The 27,751-nt window shown below is 41.6% G+C and overlaps 2 protein-coding genes across 14 annotated transcripts in view; one reads left to right on the top strand and one right to left on the bottom strand.

Annotated features, from left to right (window-relative positions):
- Nucleotides 1-9,734, top strand: part of ABI1 (abl interactor 1) — an 86,086-nt gene extending 76,352 nt beyond the window's left edge. For 8 of the 12 annotated variants that reach the window (XM_040248460.1, XM_040248458.1, XM_040248453.1 and 5 more), the window contains 2 exons: nucleotides 2,240-2,425; nucleotides 6,692-8,527. In XM_040248460.1, coding sequence (XP_040104394.1) covers nucleotides 2,240-2,425; nucleotides 6,692-6,867 — 362 coding nt within the window. In that variant the 3' untranslated portion in view covers nucleotides 6,868-8,527. Of the gene's footprint in view, nucleotides 1-2,239; nucleotides 2,426-6,691 lie in introns of all 12 variants that reach the window. The other 4 variants (XM_040248457.1, XM_040248452.1, XM_040248455.1 and 1 more) reach the window with 2 other exon arrangements.
- Nucleotides 8,813-27,751, bottom strand: part of PDSS1 (decaprenyl diphosphate synthase subunit 1) — a 38,996-nt gene continuing 20,057 nt past the window's right edge. The window contains exons 5-11 of one of the 2 annotated variants that reach the window (XM_040248467.1): nucleotides 27,260-27,401; nucleotides 24,712-24,823; nucleotides 24,480-24,589; nucleotides 17,982-18,062; nucleotides 17,777-17,890; nucleotides 12,331-12,411; nucleotides 8,813-9,068 (exon numbers count right to left, since the gene is read on the bottom strand). In XM_040248467.1, the coding sequence (XP_040104401.1) occupies nucleotides 8,928-9,068; nucleotides 12,331-12,411; nucleotides 17,777-17,890; nucleotides 17,982-18,062; nucleotides 24,480-24,589; nucleotides 24,712-24,823; nucleotides 27,260-27,401 (781 nt within the window). In that variant the 3' untranslated portion in view covers nucleotides 8,813-8,927. The remainder of the gene's footprint in view (nucleotides 9,069-12,330; nucleotides 12,412-17,776; nucleotides 17,891-17,981; nucleotides 18,063-24,479; nucleotides 24,590-24,711; nucleotides 24,824-27,259; nucleotides 27,402-27,751) is intronic. The other variant, XM_040248468.1, reaches the window with a different exon arrangement.

Genomic DNA, 27,751 nt, shown 5'->3' with positions numbered 1-27,751 from the left:
TTTGGTAATCCTTTTTTTAAACAGACATTCGGTGTAATGTACATGTATGGTCTTTGCTCTAGAGGCCATGGTACTATTTCAGTTCTTCTCCCAAACTTGTGATCTTGAGTCAGTAATTCTCTTGGTGCCACAGAATGCCTCACTTTATTTGGCATCTGTTTTCTTTGAAAGCATGTTAGGAAGATTGTTGATAAATTGGTATCAGTATATTAAATGTTTTATGAATTACAAATTTTTATGTTCTTTAACAATCACTTTCTGTGACAAAGTGGTGATAATGAATGCACAGAGCAGTTAACCTATTAATAAATGTGTTTCAGTTTAAGACATGAGCATCTAAAAAAGCAGTATGTTTGCATCTGTTTATGATTAACATCAGAAAGCATTTTTGAACTAATTATACATGGTGCTAGACAGAGTATTATGCACAGAGAATTAGATGACAAGACTCTTGCCCCAGTGTATGCAATTTGAAGATAAGCCAATGTAAATTAACAGCAGTTGGGTATAAAGACAGTTGAATGAAAAATAGACTAGTAAGTTGTGTATAAATCAAGAGTAAATGCACTTTAAGAATTCAGGCAAACATACATAATTTATTCATTAAGCCATATTAAGGATATGAGCTATGACTCTTTACTGTCAGAATGGATTCTTACGTATTTTCTTCTCATCTCAATAATACTAGCAGGCTTTATGGAGAAGGGATTGGCAGAAATAAGATGGATCCTATCATTTGTAGGAAGAATAAACTGCACACCTGTGTGAGAGCTGTCTGAATGAGCATCAGCACACGGGACTTATTTCCTAATAGTCTTCTTCCTCACCCCAAATAGGATAAAATAGAAATCACAGAATTAAAGTGGTTGTCAGTAGGGCTCTTATGTGCGTACGTTTTAAATCTGGGTTCTTTGGTTATCTTCTCAGCTCACTACTGCAAATAGGGTGTTGAAAACTTTAACAATATCTTAGAATAGATGATGACCATTTTCTTTGATCATATAAATAGCCCCAGATATTGTCAGGTGAGGTAATATGTTGGAAATATTAGTATGTCCGAATTCTGAATTCTCTCAGATACTGGAGACTATATAATTCTTTGTATCAAAATATTTTCTTTTTTTTTTTAAAGAAATTTGTGGATCAGAAATTTAAGAATTAGTTGTGCTTCAGCTCTGAATTCGTTAATATTGGGAGCATTTGTTACCTGGTATCAAAATAATTCATTGAAACAATTCTAGCATGACATTTTTTCCATTTCACTGTTTACACCTTTATTTAAATCACACATACCATAGCCATCTAGAATTTGAGGTATGAATCGTTTTTATTGTTTTGCATGATTTGAGTTCTTTTCTGTTTTTTGTTTTTTTTTTTTAAACATCTTCCTGCAGTACTCTATTTTTAAAATCTTTATTGAGGATGTATTCTTAGGATATTGGATCTTTAGGATCTAGTCTTTCCCTCATTCCATTCTTAGTTTTACAAGCAATAATACAGAAATCTTAGCTTGCTTTCTACATTTAAGAAGCTGATTATCTTTTTTTAAAGTTATGAATGCAAACATTTAAAAAATATTTAATGAGATTTTCTGCTAGCTTAGAATTATTTACCTTTAAATTTATTTTCTCTTGTTAAAATTTAAATAATAGAAAACCTACACACACAGAGTCATACCTAACACCACAGCTTTTTTTTCCCCTTGCATAAAACAAATAAAAATCAACACATATCCACCCACTAGAGATTTATTTGAAACTAAAGGTAACTAAAAGCCAAAATCGGGGACATGAATGTGCACAATAAATGGTTATCAAACCATTAAACTAACATTCATAATGTTTACCATAGTCCAAATGACAGATATGACATAAGGCTTACTTAAGGAGAGAGGCTAACTAAAGAGTGACATTTGTTGTGACCTGAACCTTGGAATAAAAGAACTTCTTTACTCCTGTAGTCTTATTTAAAAGGAAAAAAAAAGACATATTGTCTCCTAACCTCTGCATTCATTAATTTGTAGTACTTCCTAATACCTTTAATTTTTAGCTCATTTTATTATTGCAAAATTATTCTTAAAAGTAGTAGAAGCTTTAACACACCAAGCTTTTATTTCTAATCTTGCATGTATTATTATAGTGCATGCTGTATATGAGATAGAGCTTCCTTAAATTCTGTTAACTTAGGAATTTCCATCTAGTCTGATTTCTGATTTCAATTAATTATCTGAATTTTTTAGTTGCTGATAGTCCAACTCCACCACCACCACCTCCACCAGACGACATCCCGATGTTTGACGACTCGCCACCTCCGCCGCCTCCGCCGCCAGTGGATTATGAAGATGAGGAGGCCGCAGTAGTTCAGTATAACGACCCATATGCAGATGGGGATCCTGCTTGGGCCCCCAAGAATTATATTGAGAAAGGTAAGGTACAGGTACAGTCATCACTGAATTGCTATAACAGGAAGAAACTAGCGATGATCGTATTTTAGAGCTGTAAAGAATACCTAGTCCAGTATGTCTCTACGTTTTGAACACCCTTATTCAGCCAAGATGATTTAGTTCCTAAATGTTTCCCAATATAAAGCAAGGATTCTTTATTTTCTATTTATTTTTTAATTGGAGTATAGTTGATTTACAGTGTTGTGTTTCCAGTGTACAGCAAAGTGATTCAGTTATATGCCTATGTGTATGTGTGTATATATATATCTGAATTCTTTTTCAGATTTCTTCCATTATAGTTTATTACAGGATATTGAATATAGCTTCCTGTGCTATACAGTAGGTCCTTGCTGTTTATATTATATATAGTCGTTTGTATCTTCTAATCCTAAACTCCGAGTTTATCCCTACTGTATCTTCTAATCCTAAACTCCGAGTTTATCCCTACCCTTCCCTCTTCCCCTTTGTTAACTGTAAGTTTTTCTATGTTTGTGTGTCTATTTCTGTTTCTCTTTAAAATCCATTTTGTATCATTTTTTTTATTTTACATATAAGTGATATCACAAAGTAGTTGTCTTTCTCTGACTACTTCCCTTAGTAAGTAAGTAGTAAGTAAGTTAAATAATCTCTGGGTCCATCCATGTTGCTGCAAATGGCATTTTAGTGTTTACTATGGCTGAGTAATATTCCACTGCATATATTAAATACATATACCACATCTTTATCCCTTCATCTGGAGAGACATTTTTAATTTTTTTAATTGAGAATATAGTCTGTTAATTGTGATTTTTCAAATGACAAATTTCCAACTTGACTGCGATTTTTAAGATGATAAACAGATAGGCACAAAGAATGATTTACTACTAAGTTCATGTAATTAGTAAAGATTTAAAACCAAATTTCTAAGCTGTTACAATAAAAATAGAGAACTTTCATATCTAAATATTTAAAAATATATTGGGAGATACATGAGAAAAAGACTCAATTAAGGTTTTCAGCTAGGTGATCTTGTAAATGAGAAAATAATCACCAGAATGTGGAAATTATGTATAACTCTAATGTCCAAATTCACCTGCAGTATCTGACACTCACTGTAATTACTAAGTAGTAGTGGGTGGGCAGGAAACTGCTTTTTGCGAGTCTATTTGTTTTTTGTCATCTACTTCTATGCTAATAAAATGTCTTTGTAGAGTTCTGAAAAATACCTGCTATGTAGTTGATTACATTTGATTGCCTTTGAAATGGACTCCCTTCTGTTGGCTTCATTGGATTAACTGACCTTAAGCAAATACCTGTAGCATTCTTTCCTACCCAAGTTTTAAATATATGGTTGAAGTAAATAGGCTGTTTTCTATTGTAAAACAGTAAATATTCTACATATTACTGAGGAAGTCTTGAATGTTCTACTTCATATTTAGATTCTCATGTACCTTCAAATAGACATATGCTGTGGTTATTATGAGAATGATAAACGTGAGCAGTCTTGAATTGTGTTTTGACACATATTTTCTGGTATGGAAAAGCAAATTTAAATAACTATGAAAATGGGACAAGTTATATTTACCTAACAGATTTGGAATGATATAATGGTTAATATATTTGGTAATAGAGCAGGATTAAAGAAATCTCTTTACAAGTTGAATGAAATAATGAGCCTTAAACCAGAAGTCACCACATTTTTTGGAAAAGACCAAATAATAAACTTTTTAAGTAATCAAGGTATATTGACATATTAGTTTCAGGTGTACAACATAATTCTTCGGTATTTGTATATATTGGCAAAATGAAATATCTTAAACTTTGCTGGTCATTCAGACATGTCACAACTACTCAACCCCACTGTTGTAGCACAAAAGCAGTCGTTGAGAATCCCCGGGTGGTCCAGTGGTTAGGACTTCACGCTTCCAGGCTGAGGGCCTGGGTTCAATCCCTGGTTGGGGAACTGAGACCCCAAAAGCCATGCAGCACAACCAAAGGGGGAAAAACAAAACAAGCAGTCGTAGACAAAACACAAGTGAGGATGTGGCTGTGCCCCAGTAAAATTTATTGACCAAAAGGGTTTGGTTTGAATTTGGTCATGGGCCATTGTTTATGGACTCCTGGTCTTAATCAGAAAGTTGATATTTAGTAGGGTTATATTTAAAGCCTTTAATAGTCACCTTTATAAGTCACAAGATGATTAAAACCAGGTTTAATAGGATTTCAGTTGAATATGTTAATCCAACAGTATGACATGACTATTGCAGAAGCCAGATTCAGTCACTTATATTAGACTAGTAGTATGTTTACTTTTGAGGACGATATTCAGGAGGCTGAAGTATTTAAGACAGTGTATCTATAACAAGTTAAAAGCATTGTTTCTAAGTTGAGGAAAAAGAAGATTTCAGAGGGACTAGCTAGCTATCTTCAAATTTTTATCATGTAGACAGATGTAGGGGTTGCCCTGGTGCCTCACGTCTGCCTGCAGTGCAGGGGACACATGTTTGATCCCTGGGTCTGGAGGCGGCATGGCAACCCACTCCAGTATTCTTGCCTGGGAAATGCCATGGACAGAGGAGCCTGGCAGGCTGCAAAGCGTCCATAGGGTCACAGAGAGTTGGACACAACTGAAGTGACTTAGCACGCATGCATTCATGACAGAATGACAGATAAGAATATTAGATTTCTAGTCCCACAGAACCCTACAGTGAGGATATAGAGAAGGGAGAGTTCAGAACTTTATGTGGACTAGGATCCTACAAACTAGGATGGACATGCATTGTTAATGGTTAAATACTCGGCAATGAGAACTGTTATATGAGAATATATGCATTGGGGAAGGGGAGGTGAGGGTGACTAAGTTTCATTTACAGAGGGGATTTGGCAAATAGAAACAATTAGCTGGGTGCAGTGTTTTTATCAGCTCTTAGTATAAGTGGAACTAAGAACATGAGGAAATTTTAATTTTGCTGAATGACTTTGAGGATATCAGGCATTGTCATGATCAGTTTAAAACTCATCTGTACCACTAAAAATGTGACAGAATACAAAAGAAAATGTTTGTCTCTAGCAGTCATTTGGTTTTCTTGGGTGGTTATTTAGCCAAAAATACCAGGATAATTAATGTTATTTATTCTGTATGTTTTGGTGTTTTGAAACTGGGCATGTTAAGTGAGCCTGTGATTACAACATGGTGATTTCACTGCAGGATTAAAATGGAGGAAAATGTACTTGTTGAGTTTACTTCATATACTGTTTTGTAAAGGGGGAAAAAAAAGATTGCCTGTTTCACTCTTATCAAATGATGCTGTGGATCAGTACTTCGGGTCTCTTCCTTATTGTAATTGATTGATTCAGAATAATTATGGAGCATAGCTACCTTTCTTAAGGAAAAAATGAGTTCCAGAATATCTTAAATGTCTTAAAAATCCTCTTTTAAGAAAAAGATTACATGAGGTAATAAAAAAAATTTTGTATGACATACTCTTTGACATATATTGGAAAATTGCATATTCTAGAATGATCATGTTATAAAGCCAGAAAGAAGGAATACTTAAAATAAGAAACCAGTGGTTTGGAAAGCTAGTGATTTTTTGATGCCTTTCCTTTGCACAAAACCATTTGCAAAGGAAATGGATATTTTGTACTCAGCATGATCATAGATAACTCAATAAATAGTAAAAATGTTCTCTTAAATCTTATGTGAGTCTTTACTTATCTATTTCTCCTTTAAAAATAAAGAAAAATTCTTGCTGACCTCTAAGGTATATAAATATATATATATAGGTATAGCCCCATAAATTATATGAACATATGAGTATTTTTCTGGGATGAGTAGGATGAGATTTACTTCACTATATATATATTTATATAAAAATTAGCTCGGGTTGTTACCTGGTTTACTGGTTGGCTCTGCAGCCTTACTCAATAGTTACTTTGATAATGGTGCTTTGCATATGGTTGGCACTTAGTAGATATTTGAACAAATGAATTGAAACATGTAATAAATCCTAAAATTCAGAGACCTTTCCTAAATAGGTTGGTAGAAACTCTTGACTTTTCAAGTTATTTGTTGGTTTGGCCTGAAGGTCAAGCTAGTAATTTAGGCACACAGTTGGCTACTTGACCTACCTGGATATAGAGATTTAAGAATTAAGAGTGTTCATAAAAAGGTTGGGTTTGCTATACTATTCGTTGGCATTACATTTAAAAATTCAATTAAACGTCGGATATAATGCACTCACACGATCTTCCAATTCTTCTCCACAGTTGTGGCAATATATGATTATACAAAAGACAAGGATGATGAGCTGTCATTTATGGAGGGTGCAATCATCTATGTAATAAAGAAAAACGACGATGGCTGGTATGAAGGAGTCTGCAATCGAGTGACTGGTCTGTTCCCAGGAAACTATGTGGAATCAATCATGCACTATACTGATTAAATTTTTGCTTTTAAAGTAGATTCTTATTATCACTCAGTCATACTGTGGGACTATTATGGTTAACAGAATTGTCTTAAAATGTTTTAAAATGTGCCCATATTTTCAGAACATGCTGTTTTATTGGTATAATTGAATGTCTACTTATAAGCATAAATCTCTGAGGCAGTTTGTGGATTGCTGAGCAGCATTCTACACGAGGCTGCCTGTCACGGATTATGCTTACATACTTACGCATTGTTAACTTGCTGACCAGCCTAAATATTCTGGGGGTGTGGGGTCTATTTAATAAATCGTGATTCAGATCGTGCCATCACATGTCTCAGTGCAGCATGGTTACTAACGCTCTGTCAGACTAATACTAAAAATCAGAAAACTTAAATGCTGGTGCTGGTCATTCTTTTTGTTTAGACTCTCTCATTCTTGAAATATACTGTTTGTTTAAAGCATGCATACAAATTTATGTATTAAAATACACTTTAAAAAAATCCAAGATGCTTCCAATTTGTGTAATACTTGGAGTACTCGTACTTAGGTCTCTTGAAATGAACTGAGTCTAAGTTCTCCACATGAAACAAAAACAAAGGGTTACCTGTAATGTTGTAATTTGTACCTAAGTTTTTAAATCAGTGAATTTGCATTATAAATTTTTTCCATTCATAAATACATAAGTGAACCAAAGGTTTTTTGTCCTTTCCTTCACTGGTTTGCTTTAAAAATAATGATAAATAAAAGATACTGATTTATTGCAGAATTATGGTTCTATTTTCTCAATATATTAACTTGGAAAAAAATTTAGCCTTATCTCAACCTATCCCAATAGCAGTGGCTGATATTTGCAGAATTTAAAATCAGAGATGGTTCTTTACAAGTCAGTCTACTGAATTCCTTTTCTAAAGTAGCTTTTTCAAAGCTAAGATAATGTGTCAAAGTGCACATGCTGTAGGTGAGATTCTTAAGGACTGCTCCAGGTCCTCTGGTTTTCCAGTGGACTGTCATACTGATTCAATGATAGGAAATGCTAATTATCTTTTACGTATTTTTTTTTTTGGTAGAAGTGAATGCAGTGGATTTTTGAATAGGCACTGTTTAACCCATTACCTGGCACTTGCAACATAAAAAGATTTTAAATATAAAGTAATTGGGGGGAAAAGGTGCGCCATGTATTAATCATTGGACAGGGATATACCTGGCCAACAGATCTGTGCTGTCTTTTGACATAGTTGAAATGCAACATGTGCACTTTGTGTGTCTCCCCTTAAGGGAGGGTTCGAGGGGTGTTTTCTCATCTTGTATAATTCTCTGTTGCCTAGGACATTGAAGTAGAGCACTCAATCGTGGGTTTCTGTGTTTCAATGATTTGTTTGGATTTCTAGTTACGTACTACTGGGCGTTTCAGACTTACAACAGTATAGTAAATGGTAAGACTAGTGCAAGATGTTTATTTCTGAAAATTAAAGGCCATTATTGCTACCAAATCGATGTGACTGTTGCATACGCATTTTGCCTTTGTTAATCTTAAACATGATTTCAGTATCACTGGTGATCAGCTACCTTCTTCATTTTTTTCAAGTGGACTGTTCTCTTAATTTTGTATATAACCTGTTGTCTAAATTTTATGTACAGTCTTTTATAATAAACCATTCTCCTATATGAAATTTTGGATACTGTTAAAATCTAACTAATGTGGACTGAAATGTAGACTTCAGTTTTACGATCTTTACTCCTGTGGTGAAACAAGATAAACCATATGAATTTTAACATTGATTATTTATTTGTGTAATGGCTTTACATGTGGCTACTATAACTGTGTAAACAATACCACATATAACCATCAAGATACCTCGATTAGAGTTTACAGGACTAGAATGACAGATTCAGATGGTTTAAATACATTTAAAAAGTTTTCTGAAAAACTTTGCCAATAAAAAAAGTCCCATTAATAAGGAAATGATCTTTTTAAATGTTTTTTTTGGTTATCTGCACATGAAGCAAAGTATATTCCACAGAATTCTTGAGGCACAATCTGGTAAAATAGCTGCCAGAAATACCGGAAAGAGGTGTCATTTGTCTCTTGAGAGCACAATCTCTGAAAGCTGTATGAGGGCGTCTCTTTCTGGGGATGGTCGAAGTTTACTGATCTCTCTCACCGCTTTGTGGCAGTACCGCTGGGCGAGGTAGGTTGTCTGCTGCACACCGTCACTCTACCGGACGTGGAACAAAACACAACAGAACAGATGCATGTCAGCCACTGGGATCAGCTCTTTAAATTCCTGCTACAATGAGTTAAAACATACTCTTGAGATCTGATTAAGAGCTGGACGTTGCTTCTAATGTTCTCTGTCTCTCTCCCCCTTTCTCAGACTGAAGCACATTTTTATTCTATTACCATGGCAAGCAGTGAACTCATTAATACCAAGTAGCCATCTATTTTCCCCCTATTTTTCATTTAAGTATTAGTTTTTAAGTTATACATACATTAAAATTTATGCAGTTAAATTCGAACTGCAACTTAACATAATACATTCATAATACAGAAGAGCTTACAATGAAAATCAACAGTTTCTTCTTCCAAAGGCACCAGTTTTGTCTGTTGGTTTTAATTATCTATTGCCTTTCTGTTAAGACAGGGGTTTAAGCCCAGCCGTACTGTCTCCCAGCTTGACCAGACTGTTTGTCTTCAGTTCTTCTATTGATCACTGTTGTCATCATGTAGCATCAACTTCTGACTTCATCTCATCTGAGATGAGGAAACCACTGCTCCTTCTCTTTCCTGTCTTTACACTATAGAGATTTGCATTCCATTTTGTAATCATGTTTTTATGTTGGTTCTTTCAAAAAGCTAAACACTAATAACTATATTTACTATTTCTATTATGGCAGAATGTTTATGGCAGAATCAAGACATATAGTTGATTTTATTTTCTTCTGCATGGTTCCCTGTCATTCAGAACCAGGTATCTGTAGCATCATGATTGAAAGGACTCAGATTTTCTTTACCACGTGTTTCAAAATATGACACATTTTAGACACAAAAATCCTCAACAAGATACTACCAAACTGAATTTGACAACCCATTAACAGGTTTATACATCATGACCAAGTGAGATTTATCCCAGGGATGCAAGGATTCTTCAGTATATGCAATTCAATCAGTGTGACATACCATATTAACAAACTGAAGAATGAAAACCATATGATCATCTCTAATAGATGCAGAAAAAGCTTTTGACAAAAATTGATAGACAAAAACTACGGAAAGTGGGCATTGAGGGAACCTACCTCAACATAAAGGCCACCTATGATAAGCCACCAGCAAACAACATTCTCCTTGGTGAAAGACAAAGCATTTCTGCCAAGATCAGGAACAGGACAAGGATGTCCACTCACTGCTATTACTCAACAGTGATTGCCTCGCATAGAAAAGTAAAACCGTCATTGTCTGTAGATGATATACATCAGTCAGTTCAGTTCATTCAGTCCGTCTTGTCCAACTTTTTGTGGCCCCATGGACTGCAGCAGGCTTCCCTGTCCATCACCAACTTGTGAAGTTTATTCAAACTCGTTTCCATTGCGTTGGTGATCCCATCTAACCATCTCATCCTCTGTTGTCCCCTTCTCTTGCCTTCAGTCCTTCCCAGCATCAGCGTCTTTTCAAATGAGTCAGTTCTTCGCATCAGGTGGCCAAAGTATTGGTTTCAGCTTCAGCATCAGTCCTTCCAGTAAATATTCAGGACTGATTTCTTTTAGGATGGACTGGTTGGATGTCCTTGTTGTGCAAGGCACTCTCAAGAGGCTTCTCTAACACCACAGTTCGAAAGCATCAATTGTTCAGCGCTCAGCTTTCTTTATAGTCCAACTCTCATATTCATACATGACTACTGGAAAAACCATAGCTTTGACTAGATAGACCTTTGTTGGTAAAGTAATGTCTCTGCTTTTTAATATGCTGTCTAGGTTGGTCATAACTTTTCTTTCAAGGGGAAAGCATCTTAATTTCATGGCTAGTCACCATCTGCAGTGATTTTGGAGCCCCCAAAAATAGTCTGTCACTGTTTCCATTGTTTCCCCATCTATTTGCCAGGAAGTGATGGGACCAGATGCCATGATCTTAGTTTTCTGAATGTTGAGTTTTAAGCCAACTTTTTCGCTCTCCTATTTCATCAAGAGGCTCCTTAGTTCTTCACTTTCTGCCATAAGGGTGGTGTCATCTGCATATCTGAGGTTATTGTCATTTCTCCTGGCAATCTTGACTCCAGCTTGTGCTTCTTCCAGCCCAGCATTTCTCATGATGTACTCTACATATAAGTTAAATGAGCAGGGTGACAACATACAGCCTTGACGTACTCCTTCCCCTATTTGGAACCAGTCTGTTTTTCCATGTCTGGTTCTAACTTTTGCTTCTTGACCTGCATACAGGTTTCTTAGGAGACAGGTCAAGTGGCCTGGTATTCCCATCTCTTAAGAATTTTCCACTGTTTGTTGTGATCCACACAGTCAAAGGCTTTGGCATAGTCAATAAAGCAGAAGTAGATGTTTTTATGGAATTCTCTTGCTTTTTTGATGATACTATACATAGAAAATCCTCAATATGCCACCAGAAAAATTGCTAATCAGTGAAGTGTAGTAAAGTTGCACGACAAAATACACAGAAATCTCTTGCATTCCTATACACTAACAATGAAAGATCAGAAAGAGAAATTAAGGAAACGGTCCCATTTACCAGTGGAACAAAAAGGATAAAATGCCTAGGAATAAATCTACATAAGAAGGCAAAAGAACTGTATGCAGGAAACGAAGATACTAATGAAAGACAACATGAACAGAGGGAGAGACCATGTTCTCGAAAGAGTATTGTCAAAAGGACTTTTGTTACCCGAGGCAAGCTACAGATTCAGTGCAATCCCTATCAAATTACCAACAATGGTGTTTTTCATAAAATTGGAACAAAAAATTTTACAATTTGTATGGAAACACAAAAGACCCTGAATAACCAAAACTATCTTAAGGAAAATAAAGCTGGAGGAATCAGGCTCCCTGACTTCAGACTGTACCTACTCTACAGCTATAGTAATCAAGACAGTATGATACTGGCACAAAAGCAAATGCAGGTCAGTGCAGAGGATGGAAAGCCCATGCACCTATGGTCACCTCATCTGACAAAAGAGGTAAGATAAGACTATACAGTGATTTTCAGTCTCTTCAGTAAACAGTGCTGGGAAAACTGGACAGCCTCATGTAAGATGAAATTAGGAAGGACACTCCCTAACACCACACACAAAAATAAACTCAGAATGGATTAAAGACCTAAACATAGGCCAGACACAATAAAACTCTTGGAGGAAAACAGAACACTTCCTGACCAAACTTGGTCTTATGTCTAAAATTTGTTACATTTGGTCACCAAAGAACCCTTCCACTGCACCATACCTACTGTTGCTGCTCTTCCTTTTGAAATCGTCTCACCTGTAATACGTACTGTCGCGCTCTGTCCACGTCTCCTGGTGAACTGAACCGTCTCATTATCATAGCATTCATTTCTGGGAACTAACCAGAGAGAAAACCTATTTAGAGCTCTTGGGAGAAATCAAACGTTAAAGCATCAGTTTCTAAGAACAGGTTGAAAAAAAAAAAGTGATCAAAGGTTTAAATGATGGGGGTGGGGGAGTAGGAAGCTGTAGCAATTATAGCAGCAGAGTGAACAGGACACCTCAACCTGTGCTCGCTCTGCCGCATGTTCTCTGCTGGGTCCAACGCTGAGTGAGAGGGGAGGAGCCGGGGTGTACCCTGACAACTGCTGGCTTCCCTCAGGGTCTCAAGCTCTCGGCTGCCCAAGTCACTGGGTGCCCACTGGGCCTCTCCCCTGAGGTTTATGACTCGGCAGCCGTGGGGCCCGAGGGTGCCCTTCTAGTGCATTCCCAGGGGAGGCTGGGCCTGCCTACAAACTACGAAAATCAAATCACCGGCCTAAGAGGAGGGTAAGCCTTTTGCTTTTAGTCCTAAACTACGTCTCGCTTGAGAGAGACACCAAGGTCTCTGAGCAGAGGGAGTCCCAGGAAAAGCTCAGCTCGTGGACGGGACCGGGGCAGCACTGCTAGACACCCCCCGGCCCTGCAATCAGCTGGGGAGGCTTCCGGTGCAGCTGCCTGGATCTGCTCCCTAAGATTCTGACTCAGCTGGCTTGGGGTTTGGCCCCGGCATCATATTTTAAAAACTCTTCAGGCATTTCTAATACGCAGCCAAGGTTGAGAACCATGGAGTTAGAGGAGACTGAGATAGAAGTGGCAGGTTACTGGGGTGAAATTTTTTTTTTTTATTGGAGTGAATTCTGAACACCAGTCTAGGCTGACAGCAGTTAAAAGGAAAATGAAAGAACAGGTCCAAGGTGCAATGAAGAGAAAATCTGTCCTGTAGTACTTAGCAACCAGGTAAGGGTACTGTCACCATGAACAGAACCTGGAAGCCAAGACACCAAATCATTTCCTCTAGACTCAAGCTCAAAGCCTGCTGCTGCCGCAGCTGCGCTACTCTGCCTCCTCGTCTGTGTTAGGGAGGAGCCAAGCTACATGACAGAAATCTGTTCTAAGAGCTTACAGTCCGTGAAATGAGGTTACAAGGTGTGTGGTTCCGGCCAGGCAGTGCTCAGGGCAGTGCCCAGTGCTGCCCTGGCAGGGCGCCTGGAGGATGAAGTCAGCTTTGTCCTGGCACCACCATGGTGTTAGTAATCCTGGAAGGGAAAATAGGTCACACAGAAAAATCTCAACTAGATGGCAGCAAATGACGAATGAAGAATGTTCCTTTCAGAACAAAGTACGTGTCCAGACAAAGGAGAGGCTGCTGATAACCTGCTTATGAAATGTAAAGAGCGGCAACTGGTTAGTTCTTAAATGAAAACCAGTGATTAGTTTCAGGGACTGGTCTTTTAAAAACAAAAATTTTAAGTTTCATGGGAAAGCTCCTATCAGTTTTACTGAGGACTTCCCTGGTAGCTCAGGCGGTAAAGAGTTTGTCTACAATGCGGGAGACCTGGGTTCAATCCCTGGGATGGGAAGATTCCCTGGAGAAGGAAACGGCAACCCACTCCAGTACTCTTGCCTTGAAAATCCCATGGACGTGGTAAGAGTCAAACCAAGCAGGCCTGAGTCTCAGTTACTTAACACCACATTTCACAGCTGGATTTCTAGAAGGCTGCGCATCCTCAAAGCTAATGTGATAGTGTTTCGGCAACTGGTAAAACTGCCTTTTTTAGGGGAGATGAGCATTTTCCTGCAGTACCAACAACTGGAGTAAAATGTGCTGACTGGGTGGTTTCTCTTGATTCCTTTTACTATAAAAAGGACTGAGAAAGCAAACTTGGGGGGAAAAATTTTTTTTTTCCATTGAGTGTTGACTACATCTTTCCTTTGAAGCATGAAGTATGTGCAGTTTTAATATGCAAATATCAAACTCTTCCCCTAGGCGTTCCTGTTCCAGAAACTTGTGAGAAGAAAGGAGCAATGCATCACGCGGGAGGAGCGCTGGCCTGCCTGCAGACGTACTGAGAAACAGGAAGTTCTTGTGGCCTTTGGGCTCTGATTTTAAGAGGGATGTCACCTGTGGCCAAAATCAGAGTCTGACTGTAAAGTCTGTCCATAAACTAATGACAAAAGGTGGTCGGTAAACTGTGGTGAGCTTGTTACTCAAGCAAAACTTGGGGGTGACTCTAAGGCGGCAACGCTCACAATAGCAGAAGCCCGTGCAGCTGGTGCGGGGCTGTTGGCGGTGCTGTTGGCAGTTGGAAGCATGACTCCAGGCTGACATTTAAGTCTGCTGAATGATCACAGAAGGAAGAGATCCAGAAGAAGGAAGGAGAGAGCTTCTCAACGGTATTTGGGAACAAATATAATCTTATCAAAAAAAACAACAACTTCCATTTGGTTTCTGAAGATGCTGAAATCCAACCTCTGTTCTTTAAAGATTTTAACGTTAAGGTTTGTGTTCTTTATAGCTAGTATGGTATGTGTACACATACACATGGGAGCATGCTGTCATCTCTGGGACTTCCCCAGACATGTGGAAGATTTTCTTAAATTCCCAGTTGACCAAAAAACCCCTTCAGAGAGATTTCAGAAATAATGAGTTCCAAACAGAAGGGGTTTCTATCAACAAAAACCTAACTGTAAGACAAGTCAGCATGCTAAATGAAAGGAAGAGTGGTCTCCCAAGGTTGCTTGTCCTGGTGCAATGAAACTCAATGTTCTTAAATGGAAAAATTCAAAGAGTAATTAATCTGCAAATAAAACACACCTACCTATGGAAAAAAATGACATGCATCTTGGAATTACTCCACTAAATGGGCAAACAGCAAAGGCTGACTCAGACTCCTGAGTGTCTTCAGAGCCTTTCCAGCATGGGAGAAGCCAGTTCCCTGCTCTGGGTGGCCTCTGGGGACTCAAGACGGGCGCTCTGGACACCAGCGCTAATCCCCACAGGCAGCAGCAGTAATACTGAGCGTGTGGGGACACGACAGTGGTCTAAGAGGATGCAGAGTGTTTAACCGCCTGCTGCACCATTTACCCGAGGTTTCATTCTGGCCAAGTTTGAGCATCACTTTCTTATTTGTAGAAGGGACATACTACTTCCCACAGAGGAGCTGTGAGATCAGAGGTTAAGAGCAATGCGTTTGCCTTCAGTGGAGATACTGCACAGTCTCATGTTACAGAACTTGTTTTATCCCAAGTCAATTTTAGCCCCACAAATCTTGACAAATTTCTGACCAAGAATCTTAATTTTTGACAGTGTAAACTAGTAGAACTTAGACGCGATGTTTTATTTGAAAATAACTGTAAACCCGTGCGCCACAAGACAGAACAATCAGTCTGCTTAGGAAACAAGTCCTGTCTGGAGCATCATCCTGCTCGGCCTCACTCCAAAGGCTGTGCCTTTTAACTCCTTTTCTGGGCAGGTGGGAGAAGCCTGGCCAGTGAGGCTGAGTGTGTGCCTCGCAGTGCCGGGGTGCCCCAGTGATACAGAACTGTGCTTTCGTACACTGCATGCTTTTGTTTGTCCCTTTTCCTTTTTTTTAAAAAAAACCATCACTTCTTAATCTTTGTAGACAACTGACAAGTCAACCTGTGGGAGTGGTCTACTGCCCTCCAACATCACCCCCTCCATACCTGCAGGCAGAATTAGTGATACTCCTTTGAGTAAGTGTGTTTCTTCTGAAATACATTCATGGTCAAACACAATCAGAAGAGGCAAACATTCTCCATCCTAAGGTTGAAGTGGGACCCTACTGTTAACTTGAGTCCCAGGGGCTCAGGACAGTTACGTAGACTTGGGCAGACTTCTGACAGCACAGCCCTCTGAGGCTTTCAGCAGACTGCAGGCTTCTTCAGGGAGAGGTGCGTTCCCCAGGCATCCTGTTAACCCGGGGACTGGGGGCAGCAGCTCAGAGTGCCGGGCCCAGCTTGAGGCTCCTCACCCTCGTTTTCCTCACCGTGGCCCAGGAAGGAGCCTCGGGTCTGCAGCCAGTGCCGCCTCTTTCTAATCAGAGGCTTTACATGGATGTGGCTAGTGAATCCTCTGCTTTTTTGTGAGCTCATGGTTAAAAAAATAAGTCCGTCACTCACGCTTTAATGCACACAAGGTAATTTGACAGATTTTTGTCAGAACGTGTTGCTCTGAGTTCTGGCTGGGCAAGTCAGAAGAAAGGAGCCACTCCTAGCAGACCTCACACTTCTCACCTCTGCCTCAGCATCCCGAGAGGCCACCCAGTGCCTGTCCCCAGCACCTCTGACCCCAGCCTCACTCTTCCGTCCCCTGCTGCCCCCAGGTACCCGCCTTCTCTGAGTATCACCCTGTTTACGGCTAAAAGACAAGACTCTGTTTTCTTACACCAGAAACTGAGCAAAAGCAAGGTCACTGGTTTTTGGAATATCAAAATGGATCCAATTTGTAAAAATCTGACCATAAGGGAAAAAAAAAAAAGGAATCACTGAAGTCTATGGAAAACGTGATTTATCTTTGTAAATTCTGAGAGAAATGGAGGCAAAATCTTCAGCGTCTGCTGAAGATACAAGTTACAACATTCTGGACCAAAGAGCTAATTCTAAATTTCACAGCCTGGTGATGAACATTTAGCTTTGCTAAATAATGAATTAAACACAAAGATGAAAATCTATTAGAAAGAAGTCCAAATACCAGCTAATGTCCTACTTCTTTCAAAGAGCATTTGGCAAGCCAGAAGCAGCGTGGCCAGGGGCCAGAGCAGGATCTGGAAGGGTCCGCCCTCCGAGTCACTGAGGCTTCAAAACTTCCAGTTTTTCATGCATATTAAGGGGAAGATGATGGTAGCTTTACTTCCTTAATGGACAGCCCCTCAGTCTGGACAAAGAAGAAACTGTGGTCCCAGTGCATCCCTCTGCTCTTGACATTTTTGAGGCAATGGCAGAGGCTCGCTACGAGCAGCCAACAGTCCCGTTAAATTTCCAGAACTGGAAAATTACTCCTGCTGGGGGCCTTCCTGCGCCTGTTTAAGAGGCTCTGATGCACGAAGTACAGCCCTATAATGGAGATGTGGAAACTACCCACCCTGTCAGTGCCCAAGAACACAGAAATGATCGCAGTGCCTCCTTAAATGCACACGGCACTTAACGCACACAGTATCTCCAAGAATGCCATCTCCGGTGATCCTTACAGAGGCCCTGGAAGGAAGCTTATAATCTTCTCCATGTTACAGGCAAGGAACCAGAGTTCAGAGGCAAAAATGACTGGCTTGGATGCTTCAGTCCTGTACTTGGGATCACGTCTAGAACTCTGGTCTATTAGAAACACTCCCACCTCATCTAACCTTCCCATCAGCTGTGCCTGGCAGGTACCGGTCCCAGAGAGCCTCCTGGAAGTGTGTCCCAGGGAAGTGCATAAAACCTACCTGCTGACAAGCAAATAAGACGGGGCCAGTGGCTAACCCGAGCTTCAGGTCGGCTGAGGTCGGTTTGCCCATCTGGTCAGAACACGAGGTGAAGTCCAGGACGTCGTCTATTAGCTGGAGAAGAAAGGGCTGTCACAGGCCCGCCACACCGGTGTCCCCACTGCCCTGCCCGCCGGACCGCACCCCTCCGGAGCAGCAGACCAACCTGAAAAGCGATGCCCACGTTCTTCCCGTACTGAAAGGCAATCTCGTGCACTGCTGGGTCAGGGCATCCCAGGACAGAGACCTGAAACAGAGGATCCCGAGGTAAGCTGCTGGAGGGCAGAGGCAGGGGGGCGGCCCCATGGGGATTCGCACCTCCTCCTCCTCAGGAAAGGGGCCATGAGCTGGGTGTGCACCCAGGAGAGACTGCTCTCCAGAGACCAATTACAGACAGGGTACCTGTGTGTCTGACCTGTGGAATAAAGGACTTCAGTCTCAGACTTTCTTAAATTTCAAGAAGACTCGCTTTTCCCGCCTCCTTTCACTAGACAGGCCATCTTTCCCACCGCCTAGGGAAAAAGGAGACAGGACTAGACCAGTTCTGCAATGCGGGAGACCTGGGTTTGGTCCCTGGGTCGGGAAGATCCCCTGGAGAAGGGAAAGGCTACCCACTCCAGTATTCTGGTCTGGAGAATTCCATGGACAGTCCATGGGTTTGCAAAGAGTCGGACACGACTTAGCGAATTTCAAAAGGAAAAAAAAAAGACCAGTCCTGCCAGTCTGTCTTTCTGATGTGCAAACCAAACAGACTGCAGTATCTGAAACGCTGTCTTCCAGCGCCTGGCAAACCTGGCCCAACTGTTGGCATCATTTTTATTTTTCTACTGACTTACCCTTATTTTAGAAGTAGAGATCTGATCTAATCGTACACAGGATGTGGCCATACTTCATTTCCCCATTTGTAGTACTTATAATCATTTTTGGTGATTTCACTTGATTCTGAAAAGCTGTTTTTTCTTGGTGTCTGTAACAGCCTCAAGCCTCATGCTTCAGACACAGGTATGGCTCTTCCGTTACCTAAGGACAGTTCCCGGTCCTACTGTTTCCCTGTTTCTCTCACAAGAAGTCAGGTAGCTGTATAAACGCTTGTTCCCCTGTTCAGTGAGGGAATAGGACCTCTAAGTCTTCTGTAAAACTCGAAAAGCCTGGCTGGCGCTGGCCACTCAGCACTTTCCACGCTGCTCTGCTAAGCGTGCAAAGCAGGCCCGGCCACACTTCAGAGAACGGGGGTGGGGTGGGGGAGAACACTCCTCCAGGGGAGAGAGGGCCTGGACTGGCCCCGAGAGCCAGACAGAGCTCTTCCGGGCCTCCTGTCTGACCTCAGCCCTCACCTTCATCGCCTCTGGGGACACGGGAGACCCTGCTGGGCACAGGCAGGTGGGCGCCACAGTGAGCCTGGGGGGCTGTGCTTCTGCCCCTCAGTTATCACGTGACCTTCGTGATCCTGTCTGTGCTTCAGTTTCCTCGTCTGTAAAACCAAGGCTCACAAGCACCTACAGCAGAGGCTGGAAGGAGGACACGAGACGCCACCCATGCTCTCCGCACACCGCGGGCGTCTGGCTGTAACCCCGAGTGTCTGCCGAGACTGTGACCAGCCCTCCTCCTCCACTGCTGTGCCTACAGGCGCCGGGGAGTGTCCCGGCCTGCTGCTGCAGCCAGAACACATAACCTGAGCAGGTTTTCAGGGACTGAGTGAGGCCTGTGCCTGTGTAACGTTTGGTCACGTGTCCTCGATGAAAACGCACACGTGGCAAAAGGCCAGGCAGCTGCTTACTTGAGTGAATGACACTTACTTGAGGCACTGACCCACGGTGGGCTGTAGGGAGGGATCCATGAGACCACCAGGGAGACAGTGCAGAAATTGTGAAGAAGTCAAAAAATTCATCAACCTGGCTGGGAGAACGAGTGCGTAGCCAGGCTCGGGCAGCCTGGGACATGCTGAGCCCAGAAAACAAAGACATCCCCTTTCTAGACAGAAATAACTCGTAAAGCAGTTCTGTAGAGGGTGATGCGATTTCCTATGCACAAAGCAACACAGAAATACAAACTTCCTTCCTGAGAAGTCGAAGACTTTTAAAAACGCCATTCTATTTCTGAACTCGATGGATGAAAATGCCTGGACTGCATACGGTAAGCACTGTGCATCACCCTAGATCTCACAACAGCCTACAGGTGCCTCTTCTGGGGCTGGTGAGGGTAAAAGCCAACAGCCACTGAGCGCTCTGCCGGGCGCTATCCTGAGATTTCTCACGTTGCCACTCACTGAGGAGGCCGGCGCCAAGATGCAGCGGGGACCAGGCGTCATAGGACGAGGAGATGGCGAAATCAGGACCGAACCCGGGCGGTCTGCCTCAGAGACTGGTCCCCATCACGTGGATCCGCTGCCTTTAATGAGCCTCAAAGTAGAGAGGCCGGTCATGGCGATGAGGAAGCAGAGAGCCCTGAGTCCGCCTCGCCGCCCCCCACAAAGCCAGGCAGTAAAGGGACACTGCTGCTCAGATTTCCCCACAACGACATGAAGAGCACCACTCCCCTGCTGCCCCTGCCCCGTGAGGCCTGTCTGACCAGGAAAGTCAGAAGGGACACAACACAAACCAGAAAGGAGGCAGGCTGACGTGCACGCGTCTCGTCTCAGCCTCAGAGAGATGCCCCCCATCTGAGTCCTGGGGAGGGTAGAGCAGAGCTCAGCTAACTGTTCTGTTTGAAGCAGGTCCACAGGCAGGCCATGGGACGCACGAGTCGAGGGTGGGGGGTAAGGACCACACCTCTCAGGAGACTCTTCTACACCTTTCCTCAAAACCATCAGAAAGATCACATCGACAAGGGCATAGCCCTTGACATCTATTGGGCATCTCTGTCTTTAAAGGGTGTGTTTACATCATTATGAGAGTTAATATACGTACTGTGGTCTTATTTATTAAAAATAATGGAGATTACTGGAGCTCCACCATTATATTGAAAAAATACCAAAACAGGTGGTCATCAGAAACCAATGGAAAACACTGGGAGAAAACTTTTTCAACATAAAATCACAGATAAAGGGCTAATATTCTTCATATATAAAGAACTCTTTAAAACTGAGAAGGAAAAAAGACCAACCACCCATCAAGAAAATGGGCAAAAGACATGAATATACAATTCACAAAAATTAAAGAACTGAAAACAGCCCTTCAGCCTCTTAAAAGGAGTTCTACTTCACCGAGAAAAGAGAGATGTAAATTAAAACTCTCATTGTAACAACAATTCTCATCTATCAGATTGTCAAACACTCAAGTCTAAGGCTACATTTGGTTAGCGTGGCTGTAGGAAAACAGGCAACCATGTGAACCATGGGGCTTGGGGAGGAGCACACAGCGGTTCACTCCCCAGCCAACAGCTCTGGTTTGCCCACCCCACACCTCTGCTTGGAGCTGGATCTGGGCCAACAGGTCCTGGGAGAGGCCGGCCACAGAGGCAGCCCAGGTCCCAGGCCACACAGCCCAAGCACCACAGCCACGGTGCCCAGGCCCCCAGTATAGCCCACTCCACACCACAGCCTAGCGCCACGTCTGCGACACACCCCAGCGTGCATGGCAGCAGTCTTACAAAGCCAAGACACGGAAGCAACCCAAGTGCCCTGCAATAGAAAACTGGTTTAAGAAGATGTATGTGTACACACACACACACACACACAGACACACACACTGGAATATCAGTCACAAAAAGGAATGAAATACTGCTATTTGCAGCAATATGGATGGAACTTGAGAATACTATACTAAGTGAAGTAAGTCAGAGAAAAACAAATATTATATGATATCACTAACATGTGAAATCTAAAAAATAATAAGAATGAATCACTGAATATAAACCAGAAACAGAATCATAGCAAACAAACTTATGTTTCCCACTGGGTGCAGGGATAAATTAGGAATATGGGATTAACAGACAGAAACTACTATAAGTAAAACAGATAAACAAGGATTTACTACACAGCACAGAGAATTATATTCAATACCTTATAGTAACCTATAGTGGAAATAATCTCATATATCTATCTATCTATATATATATATATATCACTGAATCACTTTCCTATATGCCTAAAATACAACTATATTTCAAATTAAAAAAATAAAGATTCTTGACAACTAAATGCAACATGAGATCCTAGACTAGATCCTGGGCCAGAAAACAACGTTCCCATTTGTTCTAACAATACTATGAGAACTATTAACATTTGAATCAAGACTATGTGTAGATTAGATAAGAATATCATAATAAAAAAATAGGCGTTCTACAGCTATGACCCACAAACCAAGGTTCTGGGGCGACTCTCTGTAGCTTTGACAATAAGGCACCAAGAAGACAGTCCACTGATTGCAGGCCACACGCAGCACTCAAGAGAACAGAAATTCAGGAGGAAAAAAAACCGAGAAAATGAATGGATACATGAATCTGCAGGGTTATCATACCCAGTTCTGGGGTCAAATCTCCGCTCAGCTACTGTCTGACTGGAAAACACTGGGTGGGACACCAGACCCCTCTGGCCTCATTCCCATGAGGTTTTCTGGGGAACAAGGCACAGCGTTCACTGGTAAACTCCACAATGTATTTTGCGTGACTATGTACAGAAACAAAGAGCCAATCACCTTTTAAGATTACTTCTATTTTAACGTCAGTCAGTGTTCCAAAACAATCCTCAACAGCCCTCTCTTAGATTTAATACCATTTTTCATTAAACGGTCCTTAGGGCAATGAACTGTAAGCTGTGAGGTTTCCTTCAAACTGCCATGACATCCTGAATTTCATTATTCCTCTCTAATGATTCTGATGTTTAAATTCTTACCCCTTCTTTTCGGTGTCTCTAATTTGCTTTGCATGTGTTCTCTCCGAGCCCACGTGTCTGCATTTTAAATACCAAAATCACATAAAAATAGCAGCTTTGAATATATAACACCTCTGGAACATCTCTCACCATAGGTACTTATATATAGAAACTTTTATTCAGGGAGCTCACACTAGCATTCTGCTTTATTATTCTAACAGCTCTGGAGCTCAGGAATAAATCACAAGAAAAGTGGGCAGTTCAGGGCTGATGGCAGCCTGCCTCCTGGTGGAGAGCCTGAGACATTTCATTTTTAATGAGGGTCGAGCCCTGTTAACTTGCAGGTCCATTTGTACTTGCCCACCTGTGAGGGACGAGGTCCTCTTTATGAACGAATACGCGCGCGACCCTGTCTTTGGCTTCCTAAGCAGAGGACAGCGAATGCAGTCTCTCCCCGACGGCGTGGCTCGCCGAGCACACACTCCCATTCTGGCTCCAGGGCAGGTGGAATGTCCACTCTGCAGACAATGACCCTCAGTGTGTCAGAGCCAACTGCCCCACTAACGGCTGTGCTTCTCTCTGCAGCCTCAGGCCTGCGAAATTTCCCTGTCACCTAACACACTAGTGAGCCTGGGTCTCCCGCTTCACGGAGACATTGGCCATCAAGGGTATGATAAGCAATGAAACATCAATGTTCTTAAGATTAATTAAGATTGAAGGCCACCATTTTAAATCTTTTTTTTTTTTTTCTAATTTGGCATTCTCAGGCCTATCCTATTTTTGTCTCTCTTTTTTTAGAAAACCACACTCACAATTTCTGGGAAATTAAGAAAAAAAATGCTCTTTCAATAAAAAGACAAAAATGGCTGAGATTGTGGCCATCATGTTCTACATAATTCACATTCCTCTGGGTTTCAATTGGGTCTTTTTAGGAAGAAATGTTGTCCTCATTCTTTTTTGGTTCAATTACAATTACACATTTCTTGACACTTTTCCAGACACATTACTGGCAAGGGGCTTTTTCACCTGAGAGGTCTGAGAAAAAGCTCTCTGCAATTGTAATTATGTTAGAGTGTATCATGAACTGACACTTGCCCCTTAGGAGTCTCCCCTTCTTGCTGCTTTAATCACAGGACTCTTACTTGGCCCAGTTTTCATCCTGTGTATCTGCTAGGCTGAAAGACGGTCAGATGAATAATTCTAGGCAGAGAACTGTCTCTCATTCATGAGCTAGTACTGAATGATTAAAGACAATATCGATTTTCTAAAAAAGGAAATTATGTGAAGAGCGGAGGGAAGGCCACCGAGAAAGCAACGGGTACAGAAAAGTTATGGTTCAGGCTCAGCTTATACTCAGAAGCAGAAGGGCTTTTTTATTTCCATATAACTGGGAGGGATTTATTACTCATAGAAGAGGATACAGAACACTGGTATAATCTATTAGTTGGATATTTTCGCCCAGGTCAATATTTAAGAACACAGCATAGCACTTTATAACTTTTTACATGTAAAATGTACAAAACAGTGTGTGGTAACCATGAGGGAGATCATTTATGATTAGTTGTTCAAAATGTTGCACCCATTTGGAAACCAGATTGGGGAATATATTAGAAAGCTTGTTTTGATTCAACTCCTAGGAGGAGAGATGAAAGTTGATGCCTAAACAGCAAAAATGAAAACCATAGCAGAAGTTCTCTGCTGTCTGGGGATGCAATTCTTTTCTCAATTACTCTTGGGATTTTGGTCACTATTTTAAGATTTTCCAGTGCAACTTTTTCTATGAGAATTAGCTCCCAAGAAAGAGCTAGGAGGCTTTTTTTTTTTTTAACTTGAAAAGAAACAGAACGTACATACTGCTTTACAACTGTTGGCGATCAGACTTGCAGTCTTCTTGAAAGTCTTTTCAAGGTAGTGTGCAAATCTTTCATTTTCATTTTCTTTTGACCCGAGCTGAAGAAATTCACCTACAAAGAAGGAAAATGGCCAGGTGAGGGTTTTTGTTTTTTGGTTTTTTTGCGGGGGAGGGGCGGGGAGGGCTGGTAAAATACTAAGAATGAATAAAGAAGAAAAGTCAGAATTAACCTACCACGCACCAGATCTTCAATCACTTGGGTTAAAATAGATATAACAGTTGTATTTCCAACTCGTGCCAGAGCTATTGATGCTGCAGAAAGAATTAAGTCTCCCGCAAGGACAGCCTAGAAAAGAAGAAAAACCTTCAGAGAGAAGTGTCCGAGCACTGGCGCCAACAATGAAGTTTCCCAGGAGAGAAGTCCAGAATGGGAGGGAGGGAGGGCTCATCCTGGGTCTGTTTTTCCTCTTCCTCGGCGGGATTATTTTACACGTTTGGGACCCTGTTTGGAATCTCTGGGCTCTCAGAGATTACCCAGTCTGTCTCTCTAGTTGAGAGCTGAAGAAATGAACTCCTGGAGATGGGAAGTGCCCGACCCCCTGGCTTCATCCTTGGCCACCGTAAAATGCATCCCACTGCCTTCATTTAGTTCTGGACCATTCGTTCTCCCCTCACACCGTGTGGCTACGCCTCTGCACTTAACTGTTTCTTCTGCTCAAAAAGCCCCTCCCCTTCACCTGGCGACTCGTGTGCAGGGTTAGTTCCGGCGGTTCCTGCAGGAGGTCCACGGAGACCCCTCGGTCTGACCTGTGAGCACAACGCCCCTTGGGTACTGCTCTCTTCCCACTTTTTTCCTGTTTGCCAAACCCCTACGGGCACAGACTGTGAATCACCCACCTAGTACTTGGCACACACCATGGCACCACACATGCTTTGCTCAATGAAAACTAAACCAAGGAACCTGGGCTCCTAGTTCAAAGCTCTTAGTACACTATTACACGGCCTCTCATTCCAGAACAAAATTTTTTTTTCACTGAACATGCATCGATATTTTTTCAATCTTCTTTAGATGATGAGTTAAACCTTTGCACTGTGTTTGCAACTAATTATAAATCATATGATTGGATTATATGCTATAATCAAGTATACTAATTTGCATACTTAAAGACACGCATAAATGTTAAAGAGTAGTTATAAATGATAGAGTTCATGGAAATTTTAATCCCTAGACTATGCAACATAACCACATTTTCAGTCCTTATTCCACGCAGCATGTGGGACCTAAGTTCCTCAAATAGGGGCTGAGCCCATGCCCCCTGCAGCGGAAGCGTGCAGTCTTCCCTGCTGGACCACCAGAGAAGTTCCAAGTGTTTACTGTCTATTAGTTCTCCGGCATTTAAAAATTAGTGTTCAGTTTGTTTACCAACTAAACATCATTTTATACAACATACACTGTATGAGGTATCCTGACATAACTGTAAATACACACTGATAAAGTCACAGTACATATCATGACTTACAGGCACACACACATCCGCCTCCACCCTACAGCTCGAGCAGCTGAAGGCTCAGGACTTCCGAGCTCCTGCTTCTCCCCTTTCTCGGCCCTGGGGATCCCTGAGTGCCGGAAGCCAGAACGAGGAGTCCCACCCATGGCAAAGGTCATGAGGCTAAGTGGCCCGACAGGCAAAGGCGAGTCGGGCCTTAAGGGAGCCTCGCTGGATCTGCTCGTGCTGGCTCCCAGCACCCGAGGCCCAAAGGGAAGCGAAGCTGCCAGACTGGGGATGGCTGGGATGAGGGGTGAAAGGAAAGCAAGGCTAGAGACACAGGCAGGGAAACCAGGGCTCATGGAGGAGGTACTGTGTGAATGGACCTTTACTGCTAACACGCAGTCTTGTCTGAGGGGCAGGGAAGGGGAGGTGGCCCCCGGCAGGGCAGACCAGCCGCGCAGCTGAAAGAGGCGGTGAGGGTAGAAACACGATCTCCCATTTGCACTCAGGAGGCCCCCAACAGCAGAGGCACTCATGAGAGGGGGCCAGGCAGGAGAAAACGCCAACTTGTTCACTTAGCCTCCTCTGCCCAAGTGCTCAAGTAGTAATGGCTTTAGAGCAGGCCCTGAAAATGGACACAGCAAACTGCAGGACATGTCACAGGAAACAAAACCTTTTCATCTAAAATTGGTGATTAAGAGGCTTACAATTGAAAATGCGGACTTGATTATACAACAGAATTGTGTATACTAAAGCAAAACCAGCATGTCAACACAGTAATTAAGGCATGATTTCTTCTTTGAATACGACTGGCAAACAGGTGGGAACCAGGTACTACAGACATGTGAGGGATGGGCAGGGATGGAGAGGGAATATGTGTGTGTGTGCTTGTGTATTTATACTTTTGTTTGTTTGTTTATTTACTCGCCCTGACACTCTCACATGTGGTGGTTAAGTAATTCAGGTGAATCTGAGTAATATGAGCCCGAGTAAAAGGTGTGATTCCTCATAAGAGACACTTTTTGGATAACTACAAATATGCTTTCCTTAACCAAATTCTATGTAAAACTGTGATTAAACAGAAATAGTACATTTATCTTTCTATGGTGTTATCTACAATCAAACATCTGTATATAGATAAAAACTATATACAAGAAGCTATTTTGAAAGCTAGAAGACCACATTTGATGAAACACATTTTCATCATTTGAGACAAATCTGAAAAATAAATGCAATCCAAAGAGTGTGGCATTTAATACGAAAGATGAAAAAAACCAAAAAGCCGCACGTACCTTCTTTTCACCCCAGATCTTATTAACGGTGTGTTTTCCTCTCCGAGAACTTGCATCGTCAATGACGTCATCGTGGACCAGACTGGCCGTATGGATCATTTCTGCAATTAAGGCAATGGCACGCTGGCTTGCTTGCACATTTCTAGTTAACAGAAAGCAATGCTTTTTAACAGAGACGCTGCCTATAACCTTCTCAGCAATCGTCTTGTGAAAAGTGGACATTGGATCTAGGATAAAGAATTTTATTTCTCTAAGAGAAACTGTACAAAAACTTCAGCTTCCCTACACAGCCAATTCTATCATTTGTAGAACATTTAAAAACACAGGAGATACTGTGAATCAAGATTATGCTTTCGGGACACCACATTGAGAAGAATTATTTGTATAATGAACAACAAAAGAAGGATAAAGAGCTTATAAGTCTGGGCATTGGACTGATAACAATTGTCTTTATGTCTTGTAACAGTGGTCTTGGTCAGTTGATCAAGTTTA

Source organism: Oryx dammah, unplaced genomic scaffold (assembly GCF_014754425.2).
Source record: "Oryx dammah isolate SB20612 unplaced genomic scaffold, SCBI_Odam_1.1 HiC_scaffold_10, whole genome shotgun sequence".
In the NCBI taxonomy this organism is placed as follows: domain Eukaryota; kingdom Metazoa; phylum Chordata; class Mammalia; order Artiodactyla; family Bovidae; genus Oryx; species Oryx dammah.
This window is presented reverse-complemented; position numbering and strand designations above follow the sequence as displayed.